This window comes from Pipra filicauda, unplaced genomic scaffold (assembly GCF_003945595.2).
Source record: "Pipra filicauda isolate LSUMZ 115617 unplaced genomic scaffold, ASM394559v2 scaffold156_size1729456_pilon, whole genome shotgun sequence".
In the NCBI taxonomy this organism is placed as follows: domain Eukaryota; kingdom Metazoa; phylum Chordata; class Aves; order Passeriformes; family Pipridae; genus Pipra; species Pipra filicauda.
In genome coordinates, this window is record NW_024104062.1 from 767,295 (window position 1) to 792,598 (window position 25,304).

The following is a 25,304-nucleotide window of genomic DNA, read 5'->3' on the forward strand; positions in this document are numbered from 1 at the left end:
AACAGTTCAGCTCACTAGGAGCTGCGCTCCAACTACACACATACTACAAAAGGCTGCTTAGAATAAAAAAAGAAGGATCAAAATAACTGTTTATTTTTTAGCTTATACCTCCATATTTGACTAGCATAAAACTATTACAGAACATTACATCATGAGATGGCTTCAAGACTCTGCTTGAGTAGTGAGATTGGCAATAAACTGTATTCACCTTTGTAAGCTCCACAGTCGGGGTGAACCTCAGGAAAGCTGTGGTAATAGGTGCAACATGGAGGTTCAAGCAGGTACAAACTCTTTCCCTTCACAGTGTTTTCAGTTCTACCACAACATGAAGGGAACAGAGCTCACAGTAAGTCCCAGATCATCATCATATGCAGTGCTCAGTGTAACAGTAAATTAAAATTGGCATTATTAGTTTAACACACGAGGCGGTAAACTTTTACAATTTGAGGATCAGGTCAGCTGCATATCCCACGCAGTGATTCCTGCTGTGGGATGAGAGATATTTGAAGAAGGTACCCTCTCTGTGGTCACACTGAGGTTGGGCACATCATGTTGCAGCTAGCCAAACCTATTACCTATTACCTACTTCACATGCTCATATTTCTTCTTTACCACCCTCTGTCATATCCCTTCTTCCATTAAATATCAGTGGCATATCAGTTCTTATCCACAGTGAGTGAACAACTATGCAGATACTTTGGTTTAAAAAAGTTTTCATGACCTACAGATCCCAAAGAACTATTCAGTACAAGGGACAGAATCCAGAGTAAAAATTAACATTGTGATTTTTGCTTTTCTGTTACTATTACTTATAATTGATAAAATTGCTTCTACTTGTCCAGGGTAAACATGCCTCAAATTCAAACTCCCAAGTCCCTTCAATAAAAGTCATTTTGAGACCAAACGTATCAATATTAAAGCCGGTGTGTATATTAAGACTATTTTTCCCTGCTGTGTAGTCATTTTCCAAAAGGCCATACCGTTACATAGCTACATAGGTTCTCTAGGCTTCAAAACAAATAAAATCAATATTTCAGTGCCTGTTAATCATACAGTCACAAAACACTATTGCTGAGACCATACTCAAAACATTTTACAACCCCATGGAACCTAAAAATCATGCTGTTGTCCTTATTTTCTAACTAAACCAGAAACGTATCATTTACACTCTCCTTCCTACAGTACTATGGGTTTTTATCCAAATGTAAACCCTAATTTATTCTGCTACAATCGAGCCTCACATAGGCTGGGTGACATTTTAATAAAGACAAAGAAGTTCAGAACAAAATTCCACTTCAACGTTAACAGTTACAAAAGAGCAATGATTCTCTATCATCAGTGGCTTTCATTCTGGAAGTCAAATACAGTATCTTACCATTAAAGATCTGACCTTAGAACAAACATTTCATGTATTTAAAAAGGAAAAAAGTATCCCCTCAGTCAAATCTTATTCTGTCTTACTTGTGTCATGAATCCAAACACATTCAGCTAGTTTCTAAAGCAAAAGAAAAAAGAACCTTTTTTTGAACCATATCAGATAACCATCCTCATCATCCCTGGCCTCTCTAACTTTTCTGCTCTGTGATTTGCCCTTCCAAATAGTTTCACTTATGTCTTGCTTAATTTACTGTCTTAAGACAGAAGAAGTAACACCTTTGACTCTAGAAGGCTTAAGCCTAAGGAAGGAGTTTGCCCTGTTCTGAACTATGAGCATGAGCTATTTTCATAAGTTACATGTGCTCAACAAAAGTACACCATAACAAACGAGGCTACAGATTAAGGGAAACATCCTAAGTCTGAGTTTGTTAAATACTACAATCCAGAGAAACCAAAACTGCAGCTAACAGTTTGCTTGGTAGGGTTATGACGCATAAATAAAAAATGCTCCATTACACTCAAATAAAAGGTATTTAAACAAACACAACAGCCAACGCAAGTCTGGTTTCACTTCACATAAATATTAACACTAGGCTCTGCGTGAGCTTACAAAATATAAGGTGCTAAATATTTTGAATCACAAGCTAACAGTTTGTCTTGACCTAGTAGAAATATCCATTTTTGTAACAAGTACTTACATGGTATTACCTGTGGTTTACCCTTTTCAAATATAAATGTGCTGGGGTAAATAAAAATAACATTTTTAATCAGTAAAGCCATTTGTAAAATTATTGTGCTTAGAGTTTGAGAATGGTTACCCTTTTAACCTGGGAAGAAAAAAAATACCAAAAAAAAAAAAATCAATATAATCCTGCATTTTTTCCCCTTCTCACCTAGATGAAACAACGACCCTTTTCCTTGCATCTTCAGCACATGAGCATGTAGTTTTTCATACATTTCAACTCTGTTTGCCCTTATTGCCCTGATGGAAGGCAAACCATGTGGTGTTCCACAGCGCTATTGACAATGACCATTCCAGTATAAGAGCAAGGCAAGCAAAACCTTCACACTCAAACCATACTTATCTCAATTCTGTAGATACACCAGTCAATAATTACTTTGGTGGAATTATATTTCCAATTACATACTACTACGGAATTTAAAATTACTTCTATAAAGTTAAAGTCATCAAATCAAAGATAAATTTAGAAGAAAAAGGATGTATCATACTCTGTTGCTTTTCATTATCCAAAAATATTACTTTCTTTTGCTTTTTTTCTCCTCAGGCAAACAGCATTAAATTTTGAAATACTTTACAGAATTTCAAAAGAAAAGTTAATATGCTCCCAATAGACAAAAAGATAAAAATATTAATACTTAAATCCATAATTTCTTTTGATACACATATGGGCTGTTCTTTTGTCATCTATCAAAATGTATAAGCAAATCTAACAAAGGAATAAGACTTGACTACAAGCAAGACATGCAGGTCTTACTCTGAAACTGAGAAATCTCTGAAATCCTTACAATAGCTTTCTACTGGCCTATTCCACACACAGTTTTTCTCCTCCTGGTAACTTCCTTTTCAGGGTATTTTTCTTTTGTTTTTTAACCACACTATAAGTTGGTAGTACTGAAAGATGCTATGCTAAGAGTGCCACAGCATTAACATCTCTGTTTAACTAATGGTGGCAAAATCAGGAAGCAAAGTACCAGTCAACTTCCCAGACTCTACTTTTGAAAGGATATCCATCATCTTTAGTTTCTTCTGATGCCAAGAATTTTTAAGTCAGCACTAAGTATGTAGAATAAACATGTGTGGTCACTGCAGCCTGAAATAAGACCAATTTGAATGGAATTTGTTATGAAGGAGATCAACCCATTTGGCTTTTAAGAAATCCAAATGCAACTTGATTATGAAATGCATTCACAGATAATAGGGAAAATTGCTGAAGTAAGAGACCAAATATATGTGGAGAATCAGTTTCATGAAAATACAGAAAATGCTCTTGTTGACTATTAAAATGAAAAAGTCAGGAGAATTGTACTATTCATCAACTCAGAATGCTAACCTGTCCCTTCTAGTAGCCACGCAAATTGAAGACAAAAGCTACTGATCGGTCTCTTCTATAAACAAATTCTCACCTAAACCAGCCATTATTAATTGTCTTTACAGACACAAAACTCGGTTACTCACTACAACCAAGATACTAAGTCAGTACAGCCAGTAGTACGAAAGGATTTAAATGAACTAAACACAGACCTGCCAACTTGTCACTGTGTTCCACCCTAAAGATTTTTGCTGTACAGGCTTTAAACCAAACACAGTAATATAGTTACCTATAGAGCCTCTTATTAATTGGTTGGTAAGAAAGATTAATTCCTGAAATGACAATACAACTTGTTAAATACAAAACTACTACTACTGAAGGAAGATACAGGAGTAATTCTATTTTGGTGTGGTATTGCTGCTGCCAGGTTATTCTTCTCTCAAGTAAAGGATGCTTTTGAGTTTAATTTCTGACTTCACATGCAAATCAAGGTATCAAAAAAAAATGCAAAAAAGTCATTATTAAAGACTCAAAAACATTTCAGAATAGAGGGACAATTTGCAAGAAAGGTATCTGATTGTATCAGAAAAAAATCAACCTTCTCTGTACCTCTCTGACACTCCAGAAGAAATCCCAGCTACTCCACTACATGCAAAGCTGCAAAAGACCCAGTCTCCATAAAGTTGGTTCAGGTGATTAATCAAGTTGTTTAGTGTCATTTGAGATGCCTCAGGGCACATTTATGACACGCTTTTTCAGAGAGATCAGTGTCCTTTGGGCCAGCAGCTGAAAAGACTACCAAGGTACTCGAGGAAACCTCAGTTAGACATCTATAGTTAGGCTAGTGAATCAAGTCCCAGTTTTCCAATAAAAGAAAAAAAATATATAGGAAGAATTTGCAGGATGTTAATTTGATTCTTGGACAAAGGATTGCAGGTGTGGGTGTTTTTTTTCTTTAACTCAACTAACAAATGTTGCTGTAGGAGAAAAAAAAAAGAGCTGTAAGACTGTACAGAAAGAGAAATCACATTCTTTTGCAAAGTGGGCAAATCTGCAAAAGTGGAATAAAAATAAATGAGTTGGCTTCAAAGCTGAGCAAGAAGGCATCAGGACAATCTCGGTTACTTGCACTTCTGTAGCTGGGTAACTGCTTTCTCAGAAATGTTAGTACTAGAACTGAAGAGGACAAAGATGATAACAGATAATACAAGAAGGGATAAGATATTGGCAGAAATTAAAGCCAGGCAACACCAGAGAAGTTAAAACAGAGACACTGGGTAAGTCAGAAAATGTGAAGGTGAAGGATAAATACATTTAACCAAACGGACTGCAGACCATCACCAGTATGTGCAGCCTAAACAGGAGAGAAAAGGAGGAAAGAGCAAAGTTGGAAGGCACAATGGCAGTACCAGTGTGGAGGACTAATGTAAAATCTTTTAAGCCTCTCTAAGTCCACACTTGCACATAGATACTTCTAAGGTCACTTCTCTTGATGCAGAAATACACTGTTTAAGACTTACACCTGCAAAAACTTCTGACTTACTTGCTCAAGAGAAGTCCAGTACGTAAGGAAAAGTGTCAAAAAACCCACAAAAAACACAAGCGAGAGGAAGGTGACTATTTAAAAGAGGAAAATATTGTTGTAAACTTTGTATTCAATGAAGAAATAAATATTGCAAAAAGATCAGACTATCTCTTGACACTCCCATTAGGTACATTTATTGGATAATGAAAAAGTTACTAAAGGAAAAAGATTTATTCTTCCTGCCCTGTAAAGCAAGACTCAGACAAACTTTAGAAAACACATTGCCTGGAAAAATCTGTGGCACGTTGCATGACCCAGCAGAAACACACTTACCATACAGGTAAGGATATCACCTAAGTATAACGTGAAATACAGCAATCAAGAAATCCTTTCTGTAAGAGCCTCAACTAAACCACAACCTGTGTAAAATAAGTGAATGGTGCACGAAACACTGACACATTCATTGCAGCAACATGGTTTATGAGAATCCTAAATCTTACAATAACTTGCAAAATCGTTTTTACAATTGCTTATTGGCACAATAAACAAGTGTTTAGCAAATAAATTTGCAAAGCAGCCTTTAAAAGGGCAACAAGGAGGTCAGGGCTCTTCTTTATCTTTTTTGTTGTTATTTTTAACTGCTTCCTTAAAATAGAAAGCCACAGGAAGGTTGGATGAACTTACTGAAAGAGTTCCATCACAGGAATAAAAGCAGATGAGATTTTGTATATTATGGGCAATATTCTTAGACTAGTTAGGCAGCAAAACTGATTTCCTCCTCTAAGGCCGATAACTAAAACGAGTAAGGAACTAACAAACAGAAATCAGAAGCAAAAAAAAGAAAAACTAAGCTTCAAATGAGAAAAAAAGTAATGTTCTTTGGGATCAAGGAAAACAAAGTGGTGGCAGTAGAACCCAGAGCTATAATCCACTCACATAAAAATAGCGAAAATCAGACAGAATATGAAAATACTAGAGTTCAAGAGGCCACAGAGAACAGTAGCATCACAAGGGCAACACATTGTTTAATCACTGTGAAATTCCAGATGACAGCACTCAAGGTCAGAGAGGGAAGGAGGCATCAGTGCCTGAAAAAGAAAATGTGAAGAGCACAGGAAAAAAAAAAAAGTCATACTCTTTTAGCAAGCAGCAACGAAAGCTTGAGTGAAAAAGGAAAACCAAAACCAAAATATTCCAGGGTTTGCTGGAACAAAATTGTAATTTGATTCTAAATTATGTATTTTAATTATTAATATTATTCAGTAGACACTATTGCAGCTTATAACTGTGCTTATCCTGACAATTTCTACTGACATCTGCCATGATGTTTTATCAACTAAGACCGCAGTATCTGCAACAGTTACAGAACGCTTCACCTCAAAATACACAAATACTTCTCCAGACAGAATACTGAACTTTACTAAGCAGATACTGCTGTTCAGTTAGCAATAAAAGATAGCTCTGCGTACCACACAAAATCAGTTTTGTCGTAGGAACACAGATTCAACCTCTTACAGGGTATTACAGACAGTCTTCCAGAAATTAAAACTCCAATTAAGAGCTTTGAAAAACTCAAATACGGAGAAAAGCATCAAGTTTAATGTAACAACATTGACTTCTGGATGAACTAATAAAAACAATATGGCTGTCTCAGATTTTAATTGACAGTCTAATAAGAGCAGGCTCAAGTTTTCTAACCATTCTCGCCATGAAAACCAAAAAAAAAAAATTCTTTCCTTTAGAGAAGAAAACAAGGTAAAGGTGTCTCCCTGAAAGCATCATTTGAAAATTTCTGAAGCGTGATGGAAGATAATTAGTATGACAAACTAATTTATCTTGAACACTGGCTTAATATTTTCTTTAGTATAAAATTGTGGGTATCTCCAAGGTCCGTGGCTGGAGCTGAGTGAGTGTTCAGCGTAACATTCAAGCAGCTCTGAATACTTGCAAGAGTAAGGTGAAGGTAAGCCAATCTTAACTCACAAGACACTTGTTGTTACCGAAGCTAACAAAGCAATTATTTTACACTACAGGTAGTCAGCCACTGTCTTGCCTGCAAGTACACTTTCATCTTTTTCAAGAAACTGTGAATTTTCTGGTCTTTCGCAAAACAGGACTGTAACTATGCAGTTATACTTCCCTAAAGCTGCATACCAACAGTTTTCAACACACTAGGATTCATGCTGGGGTGTTTGTGCAGTGGCAGCGGTTTATGATTGATGATATGCAAAGACCTAATCTGTTGCAAAGAGGATGTAACACAAACCACAAAGGAACTAGACACTTCAGCCTGTGTTTAGTGCCACATACCGAGGCCCATACACTGGAGATCCTGAACATTTTCAGCCAATCTTTTTATTCTGGCAGATTTCACAACTTTCCTTTGCAGAAATATTCTGTCCTTGAAAGATAACAGATCTAGCAACAGCTACAACAAAGTATCTAAAAATCTCCGGTTGCACACTATGGCTGTCTTCCCCTGCCATCATTACAGATCTAAACACAAAATTATTAAAGCTTTCTTGAATGTCCTCACATCACTATTTATTCCACATGCTGTGAGACTGAATGATTCACAGCATTTTCAAACGTTTAACACTGAAACGCGGAGGATTATTATTACTTGAATTCACTATTATTAGATACTTCTGAAAAAGATACATTTGTTTACATCACTCTCAGTTGGTCTTATTAAAATATAAAACGTGGTTAAAATGTGTGGTTTGGGTTTTATGAAGGTGGAGAGAGCAGTAGCATTACTTTTTTTTGTTGTTTAATTGCTTATGTGATACTAAAAATATAAGAGTTCATATTTCTAGGTATTTTAACAGGACTACAGTCATTTAGCATATTAATATAGTCTGCATGCCTATGCACTTGCATATGGGCATTTTAATCTATTAATTTTCGTTTATGAATTAGGAACACTCCTAGCCTCTACCTGAAATAAGAAAAGACTTAAAGCTCTCAGAATGCACAAATAGGGCCCTATATGGCGATAAATAAGACAGCCACATAGAAAATATGATACCATTTTCTAAAGCATGCCATCCAATAAAGCTTCTTTTGACTGCATCTTGATCATAGTCATCAAACAAGACTCAAGTGGAATTTACTACGCATTGCAGAACACACCAAGACTCAACAAGTTTAGTCTGCTACACAGTATAACAATTTTAAATAAATATTCTACCTCATAGGGTAGTTGGCTTCATATAATACAACCACTACTTAGTAAAAATTCTGAATAAATGCAGAGCCACATCCTTTTTCTTAAAATACTTGCTAGCTAGGAATTAATAGTCCATTTTTATCTTGTGAGAAAGAACAACTAGTACTCTTGAGGCATAATCTAATATATTTAGAATAGACAAAATAGTCATAGTAGGCTGATACATGAACCTGGCTCCTCTCTCGAACGCATAAGCAAACTTCCAGATCAACTTCTGGTAAAGAAAACTTCCCTTATAGGTGCCAAATGGAAGCTTAAAAGAAATATACAAAAGTTTAATTTTGTTGATTTCTGTTCATAAAGGATAAGGGCTTCCAGTGCATGACATAATGACAAAAAAAAAATTATTGCATAAGGAATGCAACTACATTCTTAATATTTAAAATGTCTTGGAGAGCTACAGCATGTGTATGATGCAGTCCAAATGGATACTACCAAAGCAGTGTTTTAAATGCTTACCATTTCTGTTCACATCAAGTACTTGCTTCTCCAGATAGCATATTTTCATAGACTCACAGGATAGCTAAGGCTGGACAGCACCTCTGGAGACTGCCTAGTCCAGTCCTTCAGTTCACAGCAGGGTAAACAGAGGAGATTGCTAACAGTCATGTCCAGTTGGTTTTTGAGTATCTCAGGGATGGAGATATACAAACTACACAAGCTCCAAGCACAACCTTTTCCACTCTTTGACCATCCTTGCAAAATAGTTTTTTTATAGCATTTGAATGGAATTTTCTGTATTTCAATTTGTAACCATTTCCCTTTAGAGACTGCCACTGAGAAGAGCCAGACTCCTTTCCCCCATGAGGTATTTATATATATTAGTAAGACTTGCCCTGAGCCTTTTCTTCTTGAGAAGCCTCATCTATCTTGGCCTCCCCTTGCACAACAGATGCTCCAGTTGCCCTAGTCATCTTTGTGGTCTTTTGCTGTACTCCTTCCAATATGTCCATGCTTTTCCGGTAACAGACAGACCAGACCTGGACATAGTACTCCAGCTGTGGCTTTACCAGAGCTGCCCTAAATCTGTAATTGCCAAGCTTTGAATTTTACTTCATCTGAAATTCTTCATGCTCTCTCATATTTCAGTTGTTAGAGATGAAAAACAACACAACCATTTCTCAGCAGTTCAAGTGTTTAGAAAACTTTACATTCTAAAAACATACAAACCCAAATTTTATTCTAATCCTTTGAACCAAAACATAAACTAAGACAAACAAAACACACACTAAGAGTGGGCAAATGAGCTAGGTATCTACAGATCCTCTAAGCATAAGAAGGATTTAACAATACCACTAAATTAGCATTTAGCTAATCTGGTCAATTATACCAGTTATTGTTTAAAGATACTTAATAAAATAAGAGAATGACATCTTTTATTGGAGCTTAATAAAGAATTCTTCCTAAAAGAGACAGAAAGAAACAACACAAAGCACATACAAATTACAAGTGAGTCTAAAAATGGTCATGAGATTGCCTAAGTTATAACATTTAGAAATATATAAAGAAACATACAGAAATACTAGGGGGGGTGGGTTGTAACCTTTGGCTTTTATAACTCATTTTTTCAAAATACTATCATGGAAGGCTGTAAACTTAAATATGAGATATCCTTCATAGTTGTGTGTTCTTGCAGCTGAAGCTTTAAGAGAAAACAACACAGGTATCTCAAAACTCATAAAGTCAGACACACTGGAAAACTTAACGAGATATGGAACAGTGAAAAAAAGGCCAAGATACAACAGCAGTATTTTTTAACTTACATTTGAGAGTTTCTCCAGCATAAGGGATGTGTAGCTTAAACCGATCACAGCTGGGTCCAGGGGTCAGGGACGTACAGCTGAAAATGAAGACAAGAGAAGAATGTCCTAAGTAGTTACAGATGGCAGCAAACACTAACATTATTCTACAGGATACAAATGACTGATAGTAAACATGTTGTGACTACTAAAAATCCTCATGAATCTGGGAAAGAAGAAAAGGTGAGAAAGATGCAGGAGGCCTATCCTCTTTTGATCAACAGTTCCCACAACAGCATAAGAAATTTAAGGATCTGTGCCAACTGTCTCCCATTTTATATGAAAACACACATGCAAAATGCTCTGGTTTTGAGTGCGTTATTAGAATGGTAACAATTAGTCAAAGTCATCAAGTCCTCTACTTTGTATACAATTTTGCAGGCCACAACTCTCTATGTCACAGTAACACGGTTACATGCTCCCTATCCCTGCCACTCAGATAACTGGGATGAATTTTAATACACCAACATTTATTCATTTTTTACCTATTATAACATTAAAATTTTCGCTTTTGGAAAGTCTCACAGTAGCCTTCAGGTGAGCAAGTTTCATAACAAGGTATCTGAGGCTATATAACAACTGAGGATGTATGTTCATGATCTGTGATTCTCCAGTTGGAGAAACAGCAGTTGGGCCTCATGGTGATAAGAGAGCATTTTACGAATAGAAAAGTCACTAAAAAACTGTTTAGTGTCTAGGCCAGAGATGACCAACTTTTTCCATACCTTTTAAATCATGTACCAAAATATTTGCATACAAAAAACCCCAAACAAAACCAAAATCTCAGCTGCAAATGGAGAAGCAAAGGGACACGAATTGTTTCACTGGCAGGAACTGTCCCTGAAGCTTTCACCACTGTGGGCTGCTGTGCATGATAGGTCCCAGGAGCAAAAATACTGGAAGTCCTTAGAAGTTCATTGTTTTATGTTTCTAGCGATCCTGATAACTCCGAAATCTTCTTGCCAGCCCAATATAATTGAGAATTTTTTATGGCCCCAGCACAATTGTTGCAAGGCATTTAAAGCTCAAAGCTATACTGGTTGACTCTAGAAAAAACACTGAGTGATAATAAGGTACACAAAGGTAAAATAACTTGCCTAAACTTATATATCAGATCAGTGGTAGAGCTCTTAATAAACACCACTGAAAATATAATGAACAAAACCCACATATACTGGACCATACACACACCCTAAAGCAAAAAGATGGGTAGGCCAGAAAACAAAAGAATTCTCATCCTACCTTTGGATCCTCCCTTATCAGAAACAACACAGTAACTGCTGCAGCTCTGCCTTACCACACAAGAGGCATTGGGGTACATGGAGCAATCCCAGTTCTCACTCACATACTCAAAACGGTTGGGAGAGCCATTTCTCCAAGATGCTGGCTCTACAGTCTCTTTTCCTCTTTCCACTTGAGAGTTCAGGAAACCACATGCACTAACTTCAGATTGTTTTTACTCAGTGAGCTACATTCACTATTTACTCAAAGTTGTGCCCATGTGTAGCTTCACCAAAAAGAAGCAACCACAGAACTACAAAACAATTAACTTAAATGAAGTTTCCATAAAAATAGTAGAAAACATAAGCAAACCACTTATGTGCGCCTAGAATCTAAGACAGATGCAATTAAGAGCCAAATGCAGTCAACAGCCTACACTGATTCAACAACAATGCACGACATTTTTTCAGTATCATTACAGAAATTATATAAGTGTCCCTTCAAATAAAAGGGAAGAGACACATCCTACCTTCACTTTAGAAAGGTTTTTGCAACGTCTTAGGAGAGCACCATACAAAACAAGTTACAGAAACATAATTGAGATATAACTACTATCAGATACTGCAGACTTGAATGGAAAGCAAGTTTCAAAACAGATTAGTTCACATCTTGCTTCATCCAGGAAGAATGCACTGACTTGGTTTTCTTTTGCTGGAATACTACTTTGCATTTTATTGAAAGGTTGATGATGGAAAAGAAACGACGTTTATGAAACCTGTCAATGATGCAAATGTGAAAGGGAATGCGGCATGCCGGACAACAGAGACAGACCTGAAAAATGTTTTTATTTCATGGTCTGTACTGCTTATTTTTAAATTACATCTAGGTAGGGTTTAGCAAGAACAGTAAGCATCACCAGCCTCGCTGGGAGTAAAATCAGTTTGAGAATATAAAAGATTGGATCCCTAGTGCAACAGAAACAAGAGAATATAATTTTTTTCCAAGCTGTGGTATTTTAGTAGGTGAGAACAGCAAAATGGGAGTGCCCATTCTGAAGGTGTTTTAATGTCTGTGAATGAATTTAACAGCTATATAGATACTATTATCTACCTCCAAAGTATTTCTATGGCTTACAACATATGTAAGGCCAATTCTAGGAAGCATACCGAAATCCTCCAAAAAAGCACAACATAAAAAAACCTTTTTCGGGTTCTAAAATATCTCTGCAACAACAGTTAACATTTAATGAAATTTTCTTTCAAAGTATCACAGGTCACAGTCTGAGACACTTTTCTCAAACTACTATCAAAATTACACTGTTGTCAGCTTTTCAACAGACACAAAAATTTCTGATCCTACAAATACCCTACAAATCTTTTCTTTTAGCACAATGGGCCATTTGGAAATATTACAGAAAGTATAATATTCTTTAACATTAAAATAAAAGCCTGATTTAATGGTAAATGTCCCTAAAAGCAACATTAAGTACTTTTCCTATATTATTATATTGCACTAGAGATGTTTTTAATTTTACTGGTCTAGAAGTGATGGAAAGTGACAGTATTCACAGTTCCCTCCCTTAAATTGCTCTGGCTGGGCTGCACAAGAGACTTCAATAAATGCAACAGGCTGAGTAACCAAGCAGGAATCTTATATACATCCATTTGAAAGGAGGCAGCTTCTTTTTAGTATAAACAGTAAAAGAATGAAACTCCTATGGAAAATCAAAACTTTGGTTCATGTAGCAGTCTATGTCTGTCCCTATTTCAACAGAAAGCCACAAGTAATGGCTGGTCTAGGGACATAATCTCCTGCCTGAATTTCCTTAACAGAGAGAACCTCTTATAATTATACACATCTGACCTAGAAACATGACCTCTATCTTCTCCAAAATGTAAGACTTTTGTCTTTTGGAAATGTGATCTTTTTACTTAATCTGGTCCACACAAATGTCACACTTGAAAAGGAATTACTTGTAACGAAGTCTTTAAAGGTTATTTGTTGTCCTGTCTTCACAGGGAACTGACAGAACGGTAATACTTGGTGTTGAAAATTAATTTCAGAAGCTGACTTCATCTCATGATATATGGATGTGTTATCTCCGTCTTTATTAATGGAAAAATATTACACTGGTTTGCATCTCTTCATCTAAATAATCCATATTTTACACAGGAAAGCCACAGAAGCAAGAATTAATGCTCGTGCTCAGAGCAGTGATATGTCTTAGTCTTCATAAGATGATTCATGCTATACCACAAGATCTCCCACAATGGCTTCCCTACTAAAATATCAAAGAATCATCAACTTGACAAGTTTCTGGGATGAAGGAATATTCGTGAGTGTATCGCTTAAAATCACGTTGCCCTACCCAAAGGGGCTGTGCTGAGACTTACAGCTAGAAACTGGTAGATGGAACTGAGTACGCAAGCACCCACAGCTCAATACAAACCTTTCTCTTTTGCAGTAGATTTTAGCTAAGTTCCTTGAGCAAATACAGCAGATTAAACTTCAGTTGAGATATATTACATCCCTATGGAATGAGTATTCCAAGTAGGAGACAAGTTGTTGAGTGTTTGATGCATCTTACAGTTGGGATTGTCTGTGACCTATTGTCTTTCACAATGAATAAAACTAAACCAGTTCTTATACGAAGAAAAAGTCACTGTTAGCACCAGACACTTACTTAGAAGTGTTCGAAATTCCTTACCACTCACAAAAGGAAACAAAAAAGATTATCCAAGAAAAAAAAATAAATCAGAAAAGTCACTAAGTTTTCCTGCTTGGAATAAAGCATCAGCCTATAATGATAGGTATAGTAGAAAGTATTTTTTTTGCAAAATTAATTCTGTCTGATTTAGAAATGCAGTTCTACCTGAGTTTAACAGCGAGGTTTTCTCTTATCCCAATGTATTTGCGATTAACTATTTTTTTGAACTGACACTTCTTCTGTTTCATTTAAGCTAAAAAAACAAAGCCACTTTGATATTTTACAGGTCTGAAGCCACGATGATAAGGAGGACTCTGATAATCTTAGATTTCAACATGGTCTTCCTATCAGCTAGTCTTCTAAAACCATCACTTGAAAGCATTCCCAAGACAAGCAGTTTTAAATCATTTGGGCTCTGGTAAGATCTTATCCAAAATTATGTTCTGTGCCAACTAAAGGAGTCACAAAGAAACAAGAGCACAAGTGTTTACCACCTCAATCCTTAAAGTCAGGAGATGAGTGGTTATTCTACCCAAAGACTTTAAAAAAACCAAACAAACTCATCAACACCCCTCTCCAAATCTACCTCTTTATATCCCAAAATTCCAGTAAGAAGCTTGTTTTTTATACAGCTCCTAAAATCCACTGCTTACAACCATATAAAAGTATAGCAAATACCCAGAAATGCCATCAGAGGTAGCTCTATTGAAAAACGAGCCATCTCCTTTTTACTTTTTCTTATTTTAATCTGTGATATAGGTGTAAGCCCCAATAGTCATGTCAGATTTATCTGATGACTATCAAATTCCCTGATTATAAAGTATGCAATGTGTTTAGTCATTCTTCCTTCATAGATCATAGAGAAGCTTTACTGCCTTCACTATCTGAAGACAAATCATCAGTGAACTTTACTGTACAACAGCAAAGTAAAATTAGACTAAGAAATTTAGCCTCTATAATTTCAGGAACTTAATACTGAGACTGTCTAACCAGAATAGTCAGAGATGCAAAAGCTTCTTTAATCTCATGGTGCTCAGGCTGCTATGCTTGCCATTCTGGAGGATCAGTACTTTTTTGGATAACAGACAATTTTTATTTGCTCGCCAGGCTGTTGGTGTAAGAGACAAGAAAGCTTCACAGCGAGTAAGAGATACCCCAATGGAAAACACTACTAAAACCAACACACTCACAAATAAAAAGCAACACCACAAAGTCAGTTGTGACCACTGGCTGTATTTCCAACCCTTCACAATACACCTAGGATATGTTTCCAGTTGCTCCTGTATATACTGTTACATATATCCTATAAAGACACTGTTAGGGAAAAAGGAAGTCAGATTCCTTTCACAATACAAGAGACTAAAGAAGAATGAGTATTATTTTAGGAATGACAAGACAGTTCAATCAGAGGTTTAGAGGCGGAAGGTTTTGTCAGCAAGAGTCAAATATAACTCAGAGGCAAAAAGACAGGTTCATCGTTTGTTAGTAATAAGAGGCAGCAAACTCAAAATACACCCAAAACTCTGATGTTGTGTTTGATAGGAAAAACACCTTAAACTCCAGTAGAACAGCCTTTATCAATGCCTACAGCTTCTCTTTCCTCCAATTTTTTAGATGGAAATCTGCTCCAGTGTTCTCTGAAGACACAGCATTTCATCCCATTTAATTAAGAATTAATTGCAGAATTCACAACAGATGGGTAAGTCATGTACAGAGGCATTAAGAAAAATTAAAGTGTATGGAGGAGGGAGGAGAGTAGAAGGAAGGCCAGCAGGTGACAGGTTTTTTGCAAGGATCAGGAAACAGAAAAATGGTGAAAATCATGTTTTAGAGAGTTGACACTGACAGTGAAAAACTGTATCATGCTGCAGCTCGCTGCAGCAGTGCACAAAGCTTAAGAGGCACCCAGAAGCCTGTGAATACACAAGAAGAGTACTGAGCAGCTGCTGCTGAAAACAAACAGATCCAATCAAAATTCTGTCAATCAGGCAAAATTTGAAATGGGAGAGATAGTCTAGTCAATCAATTTTCATCTTCAGTTCCCCTTCTTTATATAGAGATATGTATCACACATATGAGAGAGAAAGACTTGCACTTAAAAGACACAAACCACTGCTTTTGGAAAATCCAGTTACATTTAGAGTAATCACTCAATAAAACCTTCATCTACTGTAAGTGTTGATTTTCCTTCACATATATTTAAGTTTTCTTATATGAAGTTCATCACACTAACTAGAATTTTTAGAAAACCGGCAGAACATATACCCTAGAAAAACAACCACTCACTTCCCTCCTGTACCCACAGACAGATTTGCATTTTTTAAAAGTAAAGTTCAAATAACTATTTAAAATCAATTCAGTGCCAGCAATCTGCTTTCAGAAGAAACATTACACAAAAGCATCTAGTGACTACTATCTGTAGTAAAACAAATATTGCAGCTGTTTATTAACAGAAAACGTAATTTTCTTAATATGAGTGACAGTTTGCCAAAGCAGATATCAGAGGTGAGGAGAGCTCTGGGACTTTTTCTAGAACTGCAAATCTCCTTCACAGCTGCCCCAATCTTGTGGCAGGCATTCTGCAATCTCCCACAGTACGGCTGCCTCTGCTGGAGGCAGATGTTCAGTCCAGCCTCTGTGAGGGAAACACAGGAAGCACACATACATAAATATACATTTTTAAATCATCTCAGAGAACTTCTATATTAAATTAAAATACATAATCCCCCCCTCCCGTCTCTGATTTTTAATATTTTTTTTTAGTGTCAAACTCCTTGCTCGTTTAGCCTACAAAGGCTGGGTTTGGAAGAGCTCTTTTCCAGTCACCATAGCAGGACAGGTTGGAAAGGGCCACCACAAAAAGAAACATGAAGCACCACATCTATTATAATTGCAAGTGTACTTGAAAGAAAAGCTCTGAATACAGACTATCTCAAAAGTTTCCATTCATAGAATCCCTACAGTTTAGGGTGGGAGCTCATTATTATTGGGTCTCAGGGAGCTAATTATGATACTGATTAAAAAAAATTATTAGGAATTGACAACAGAAAGTTTTCAACAAAAGACACTTTGCAAACACACTTTGCAAACACTGCTGATAATCAAACTGATTTCCTTTGTAAGCAAGATCTTTTACACTCTGGTAATTGCATAGAATTCTTTTCAAAAACTACATATGGCACATACACACTCCCCAAAAGTATAAAATAGAAACAGAAAACGGAAATTTTAATGAACGATTAGAAAAAATGAACAGAAATAAAGACAATTGCAATGGGATAATGCTAATAACATACACTCCAGTAGAGCATGTTTAGGTAAATAAACTAGTGAATTCACAGTATCATAAACTACCCTTCTGTCACACATTCAGGCATGGAAAAGTCACTACTTCATTATACTGTAAGACCAGCTGTACCCCAAAGCCTTGGAACTCATAAGCAAATTTTTAGAGAAGAGTATGAAGGATGGCAGATGCATCCTTTGGATTTACTTCATCTCCCTCCCCTCCTGACAGACTCAAATCCTGCTTCATATTTTCACAACTGCCGTTTGATTATCTATTACTTTGCAATGAGTTAGAACCTAATAAGGTCGTAAGTTCTGTTTCTAATGTTCACTCACGTGAGTTCAATTTCTGAAGAAAAAAGAAAAATCAGACAGGGAACACTTCTACTTTTAAATTACTCTAAATGAGAACCATTCTTCACCAAGTATAAGATTATAGTCAACCACCTGGAGTTTCATATCCTTTCAGTGCTCACAGAAAGAACATACTCACGGAGCAAGTCACAAAAGCTGAGCTATTATAAACGTCAGCTTTAATAAGTCATTTAGCATTGCTCACAACACCGGCTGTAGTAACCATAAGGGCTCCCAACCTATTTTCAAAGTAATTTATTTCACACCATAGAACTGTTTGAGTTATTGGAAAATACAATGAATTGGTATCAGGAAAAAAAACATAGGGACCAAAAGCATAGTCCATGTTTATATATTTTCTCCCTTTAAGAAACTAAGGAAACAACAGATGGGTGGCATCCCTGCCCATGACAGGGGGTTGGAACTAGATGACCTTTAAGGTGATGACCTTCCAACCCAAATGATCCCATGATTCTATGCATATTAGGAGGAGTCCAGTGATCCTATGTCTTTCCACATTTCCTTTTTAAAATTTTCTTCTAATTGCAGAATTTTAAAGCTTTCTGGTCATGGATCTCTAATGATTTGACTTTCTAACCTTATACTCTCTCAGAAGAAATTTATGTTAATACAACAACCACGAATTCGGATATGAAAGTTAGGTCAAGCAAGGATCACCACATTTAGAATGTAACTCCACAGCTTGCAGTCACTCATACATTCAAAAGGACAACTTCAAATTGTGTATATTTATATAATATATATACAAGACTGGAGACAGAGCAGAAAACCTATGAAAAGATAACACCTAAATACAAATATCAGTAGTTCTCCTATATCTAGAATTATTTTAGATTAATTACAACATTAAAGATATGCAATAGACTAAAAAGACCAACGGAAAAGGAAAATCATAGCTAAAATTACAACAGACCACTACGTGGAATTGCACCTGCACAAAACAAGCCCCGTATAGTTGCACGTTACATGTGCTCCAGGGAATGTGGCTCAAGAATCCTTCACCTCTCCTTGTTCTTCTCTAACTATAAACAAGAACAATCCAAACAAGTTTTTCTGTTGAAAAAAGAACTGACCATCTAAAAGAGAGCAGTACTCTGTCATATTTTTGGTTTAAAAATATTATTTCAGTGATGCTTAGGAATTTGGGGTTGATTTTTTTAGGAAAATGTAAGTTTAGAGGGTCTTATATTTGACTTTTTTTGTCTCTTTACCATAATGGAATTCTGCAATTTCCTTTATGCTACTCAATTTCATTGTGATTCTTTTAACTTACAATATTAAAAACACCCAGTCTTAGTGGTCTAATTTTGATCTTTCAGCCATATACCAGAGATTACAAAGAAAAGAACCTGTGGCTTACACTGTGGAGTGGTTTGTCTCAGACACATTAATTCCCTTCTCTCAGGAAAGACAAACTAACTATGTTCCCTTTTACCAACTTTTACTTTGCTATAGATTAGTTAAGAGGTTTACCTTTACCTTATGGACAGAATTTAATATCTTCAATAAAAACATCAGCTTCAAGAGCAAACCAAACTCTGCTGGTTTATACCTACAGCTCTAAGTATGCTTTTCAGATGCTCACTTTCAGCTAGAGAAGAGTTGCTTTGAGGTATGTCTACACCGGGCAGTGCAGTGCCAAGTAAATGCCTAAGCTAAGTATCTCAAGAAACAGATTAAAATAGCTCAGGTGTAGCATTGCATTGGTAGTGTTATTCTGTTTCCAACTGAATTTGAGACATTAAATGCACACTGTAAATTCAGTGTTGGACAGAGTTATCCAAACAGTCAGAAAAATTCATTCCTCTATTAGCCAAAAAAAAGAGCACCATGACTGATGGCTCACGAGGTCCCAAAGTATTTATAAGGGTCCATTTAAAAGAGCAGCAATGAAGAGATGTCAACTTAAATGCCAACAGAAGATATTCTTACAAGAATGAAAATTCCCTTTCAATTCTTTAATCAGACTTACATAGTGATCAATGCATTAGAAAAGAAGACCTGTACAGTTTTTTTATTTCCCACACTGTTATAGAATGACTGTGTAGCCAGAAAATAGTGCACAGATACCGTTTTAAAAAATTAATGGTTTTCTTCTTTCACTATCACTGACTCACAGAGGTAGTCAGAAGTAGTTTACAGAAGTATTCCCATGGATTTCTGTTGGCTGTAAAATCAATGTAGCAGAATCAAATCTTCAACACTACTGCATACCAGTCTGTCAAGACAAAGCTTCTGATCATCTGCTATTCTTTTAAAGCCCCTAAACCCATCAGACCATGTCTGCAAAAACAAAAAATTGTCATATTTTGTCTCAGCTCCATCACAAGTGTACATTAGCTATTTAATGTTGTGCCATGTATGCACGTATGCATATGAGAGTCAGGCATACAAGAAGTATAATTGCATATGTAAGAGTGGAAGAATTTACCAGCCAGCTATCTAAGAATATACACTTCTCTACTAAGCAGAAGAATAAAAAATTAAAAGCCAGTTGTTCTCATCTTCTGGTGAAATGTAATATGCAACCAAGATGCATGGTATTCTAGAGATCTGTCCAGATCACATTAAATAAATGCTGCATCTGTGTGATGCAACGGTTTGGAAACAAAGAAATTGGACCAGGTACCAACTATTAGATTTTTAGTTGTCTTAACAACAAAAAATTTAGTCTTAAGAATTTTTTCTTCTGCAGTGAGGCGCAACACAAAGAAGTAACACAGACATCCGCTACAACAGAAGAAAGACCTGGACAGAAATCTACAATAACATAAGCCCAGTTTTTCAATGAACTTCCAAGACACAGATAGCAAAACCACACATTTAAACACTTGCGAAGGTACATCGTTCCAACAGCATTTGGCACACTTATACGTACTACATCATGTGATCCTTTCTTTAAAAAAAGCAGAAAAGAAACAGTTGTCACCTGTATAAAGTACTTTCTTCTAATTTTTATTAAAGCATAAAAAAACTGGTAGCCATGATGTTCACTTTTTTCAAGGTCAAACAAGAGGAAGTTACTCACTGTCCTAATCCAAAAATACCACCAAAGACATATTGTGCAGTATTCAAATTCAAGAAATCTCAGGAAAATGTATGTAGGCTTTCAAACAAGAGCACAAGTTACCTCAATTATATAATGCTACCCTTACTTCTTAAAATCCTTTCTTTACTCATAGCACTTGAAACTTGCAAACACATGCGTGTTTTTTTCTGAAAGACTTCAAGCACCTTATTTAAAACTGGTGTAAAAGGAATGCCAGACTTTGTGGAGAATATTTACAAAGCCATTACCAAATGTATACACTACACTTAGATCTTTTACCAGACAGACATTTTGCCTTCGTTTTCTCAACATTCAGAAACAAATGCAGGAGAGCACAACCTTGGAGACAGTCAGTCTTTGTGGACCAGCACATTAAAATTGCTGTTTGAATTCCAAGTGCTGCTCCACAGCACCAGCTCTCTCAAACTGTCCCATCAGAGCTTCAGCCTTTTAAATTTTACTTGAATTACAAGCTTCCAGTAGAAAGATTCTGTGCAGTGAAGAAATTTATTTGTTATCAGAAACTGGAATGAAATGACCTACTCTGTAAAAAAGTAATAGATTATGACTTATCCAATATAGCTAAGGACCAAAGGACTCATAAGACCACACTTCTGGAAACTGCCACATCCTTTCAAGTACACATTTTGAGCAAAACACAGTTATTTTTAAAAAGCTTTTCACGGTAATTGTGTTCAGAAGAGTCAGATTCATTAAACTTCATACATAAACAAAATCTATGTTAAAAAAACCTACCTACAGACATCAATGTGAGTGATGGATGTGAACCTTACTCAAGTAACTGAAGTAGAATCTTTAAATTAAACGAAAGCAAAAGATCAAGCAAAAGCTTTAAATATCTGCTACAGTATTGTAATAGTATTTCACAGCTAAGCCCAACATTATTTCCCAAAATACGCACATAAAAATGCATATTTATTTTAAAAGGGGAAATGCCCAAAAGAAAGGGAAATACCAAAGCATATTGCAGTCTGCTTGATAACACAAAAAAGTAAATCATCATTGCTCACTAGGAAGCCAGGCAATGAAGTTATAAATATCTTATTACAGCTTCATAGTGATTTTGTATGTTAAAATCTACTCCAGAGAGAATTACATTCTTTTGACCACTCTTCACACAGGTTTCTTTCAGGATCATAACTAATTGTACACATAGTTCAGTATCAACCAGAGAGACAGAAATCAATAGCAAATCAGACAGATGTACGAACAGAATACCAACATCAACATGGTTTACTACAAACCAGTTATATAAAAATTCCACAATTAATCTCCTCATAAGTATGGAATAAGTATAACCAAATAAGTATGGAATTTGAAATTTTGTTATGAGTGGATATCTAAAAAAAATGGAATCCTAATATATGCGGCCTTAAATCACCGTATTCATTTTGAAATTTTGCCTGGTGGAACACATCAAAGTAATTTAAAAAACAAAATCAAGTCTGTTGAGTAAGAATAGGCTTGCAGCATAATTTGAAGCCTAAGCATGGGCCCTGACGAACAGCTGTAGGGAAAAAAAAAGAGTTCTCAAAGGCAATGACCACCACAATGATGTTTTTCACTCTTGTAACGCACCATAGGAAAAGCAGCAGTCTCTTAAATAACTGGATTCTACATTATACAACAATTAAACACCCTTCACATAGGAAAATGTCCTCTATTTCTAAATCTACATAATAATCACTTTTCCCTATTCAACATCTTTCCCATGATTATATGTGTAAATGCTAAGAGAAATGCCTCAGCCACAGTTCAGTTGGTTATGAGTAGATTTTAATATCTAATTAAGATGGGTCATTATTTCAAAGAGACACCAGTGGAGATTAACTGGATGATACAATATATGGCATTGACTCAATTGGCAGCAGTATTTTCTTTGGGTCTAGAACAAAGTAATATCCTATTCAAGAGTTCAAAATGCTTTGATCCACTCTGTCATCTCAAAGAAGGTCTTTTATTAATGCAACAGAGATGCCTGCCAGGGTTTTCTTATCACCGGAATCAATGCTGCTGCAGGTGCTATATTTCAGATGCAACTTAACACTCCAGTTCTACTTCTGTTCACTGTGGAGCCCCTTTTACAAGAAGACTTGGCCACCTGACTTTTTATTACTATTTCTGTTGAAGAGTTTCCTTCTTCCTTCCCATGTCATATTGCTGAACTCAGTTCAGGGGTACTCACATTTCTTTACTCACTCTGCATCAGCAGCGGCCATATAAATCCCATAAATAGGACTTGGTCCTGAATGTCCTACTCATAGATGTAAATGTATGTGTTTGATGAGACTGGTACTGTCTAATAAGTTTGTAAAACACACAGACATTATGGAACTGTAACATATTATTATAAAACATTTACATACTTAAAGACTGCAAAACAATAGGATTTCCTTACTATGACATATTTCCCTCCCACACTTGCAAGCAAAGCAAATTAACATATCATCATACTTCATACTCTTAATCTAACATCAGCTCTTTAATACAGTTTATAAAACACAACAAAACTAAGTTGTCAGTCTCAGCAATAAGTCAGAATAAGTACAAAACAAGTTCCTTACTAAAACCATCTGATTTGACTTCTGAAATAATTATAGACTTAATATGTTTGCCATTTGCAAATCCAAATCAACTGACATGATAGGCTAAAATCTGGAGCTTGATCTTGTACTGGTGAAATAAAAAGGATATTCTTTCCACTTTTGAGAATGTCAAAACCAAGGCTCTGAATGGGCAAGGCCTTAGAGATACTACTGTATTCAGTATGTTACCACTAATTCCTGTTAACCACGGTTTCAGTTTCTAAAACCTGAGAAATGAGAATGGATGGATCATCAGTCTGGACATTTTGTTTTGGTATACTTTGTAAAGCACTGGTTTGTCAGGAAACAGTACCTCATAGTTCTCTGTAAGAGTAATAGTGTGGTACATGACAGTGAAGCAGCCATGCAGCTGGCAGGCCCTTAAGCTTACAGATACTTCTGTTTTCAAAGTTAATAGCTATTGAAACATTTACCTTAAGTATTTTAACATTTTAAAGGTTACGGTAAGATTGTATTTATTTATTCTTAAAAACCTTCCACACAACACATCAGTTCAAGCATAAAATACCTGCACATTCTGTAATAAACTCAGTCTAGGCCAGGGTCTTCACAGTATAAACTAGGGTGTGTACAACTCCTTTCATGTGTCAATAAATGTACAGTCACTATGCAAAAGGAAAGTTTCTGAACAAATAGTACTTCTAAAATGGTCATATTCATTTGAGATCAAGAACTGCCTTTTGACTTCAAACATTTAACCTAGCACCTCTTCCTCAGCTGCCTGTTCTGCTTTTTAAGTTGAAAGCCTGATTTCAACCCATTGAAACTAAAGGGAATTTTGCAATTAATGTTCTGTACCTCATCCCCATTTCTCTAACAACAGTTGTCCTCATATTCCTCCTGTTCAACATCTATGTTTATGTCCAACTTTTATGGTCTCATGCTTCCATCAACACTGTCTCTGTAGAATCCTAAACATCCACTGGTCAGATTATGTGACCAATACATCTGTTCTAGAGCAAGCAGCAATCACAAGTATTGAGGCCATGTTACTGAGAACACAGCTGTGATGGGCAGGGCACGTCTCCAGGATGAAGGACCACTACCTCCCTAAGATCCTGCTTTATGGTGAACTTGCCACTGGCTGCCGCAAGAGAGGAGCCCCAAAGAGAAGATACAAGGACTCCTTGAAACAACATCTCAGCCTTGGCCATATTGATCACCATAACTGGTCTACTCTGGCCTCCAATTGGGAGGCCTGGAGACACACCATCTATAATGCTGCTGATGCTTTTGAGAAAGCACGCAGGATCACCCTTGAGGAGAAAAGACAACACAGAAAGAATCACATCTTGCTGATACCACCTAAGGAGTCCTTCTGCTGTGCCTTTTGCAACGGGATGTGCCTGTCTCGTATTGGCCTCTCTAGCTACCAGTGTGCTTGTAGCAAATGTGGGTAGAGCCCTTCCCAAATCTTCGTTCGTGAAGCCCAGCCATGATGGTCTCATACTTCTGTTTCTTCATGTGGGTATCAGGTACCTACATTTACCTCTGCTGATTATTTCATCTGCATTGTCATTTTTTCCTTTTAAAAAAGCGTAACGAAAGTGAAAGTACACAGGGGTTTGGATATCCTTGGGATGCAAGGGCAGGGGAGGAGAGTAGACCCATGATCTGCAAGCCATTTTTGAACTCTCAGAGACCAATGAAGTTTTCCTTTACAGGCACAAAACAAATTTAAATCTTCTAGCAACACAGTGGGCTGGGGACTTTGCTATTTATCAACTGACATGGGACTCTCAGAAACAGTCTATGGAGAACCAAAGGCTTCCATATTAAAGGTTAAAGACCCCTGAACTACATCTTCAATTATGGAAAGGATTTCCCTCTAATACTGTGATGCATCCATCTTATGTTAAGTAATTTTACACTGTTTACCTGTTCAGTGACATCATAAGGCACTAAATCAGAAGAACTTCGTACTTCCACCCTGATGCATAAATTCAAATTTTTCTCATATAAATAAACTAACAATGAATTATTTGTAATAAACAACAAAAATCTTTCCTAAAAACACACATGCATGAAATTTACATTTCAAAGAAATTTCAAG

The 25,304-nt window shown here is 36.3% G+C and overlaps 1 protein-coding gene across 3 annotated transcripts in view; it reads right to left on the minus strand.

The window, feature by feature from the left end:
* Positions 1–25,304, minus strand: part of BABAM2 (BRISC and BRCA1 A complex member 2) — a 172,685-nt gene that overhangs the window by 141,401 nt on the left and 5,980 nt on the right. For all 3 annotated transcript variants that reach the window (XM_027748887.2, XM_027748885.2, XM_027748883.2), the window contains exon 3: positions 9,949–10,025. In XM_027748887.2, the coding sequence (XP_027604688.1) occupies positions 9,949–10,025 (77 nt within the window). The remainder of the gene's footprint in view (positions 1–9,948; positions 10,026–25,304) is intronic.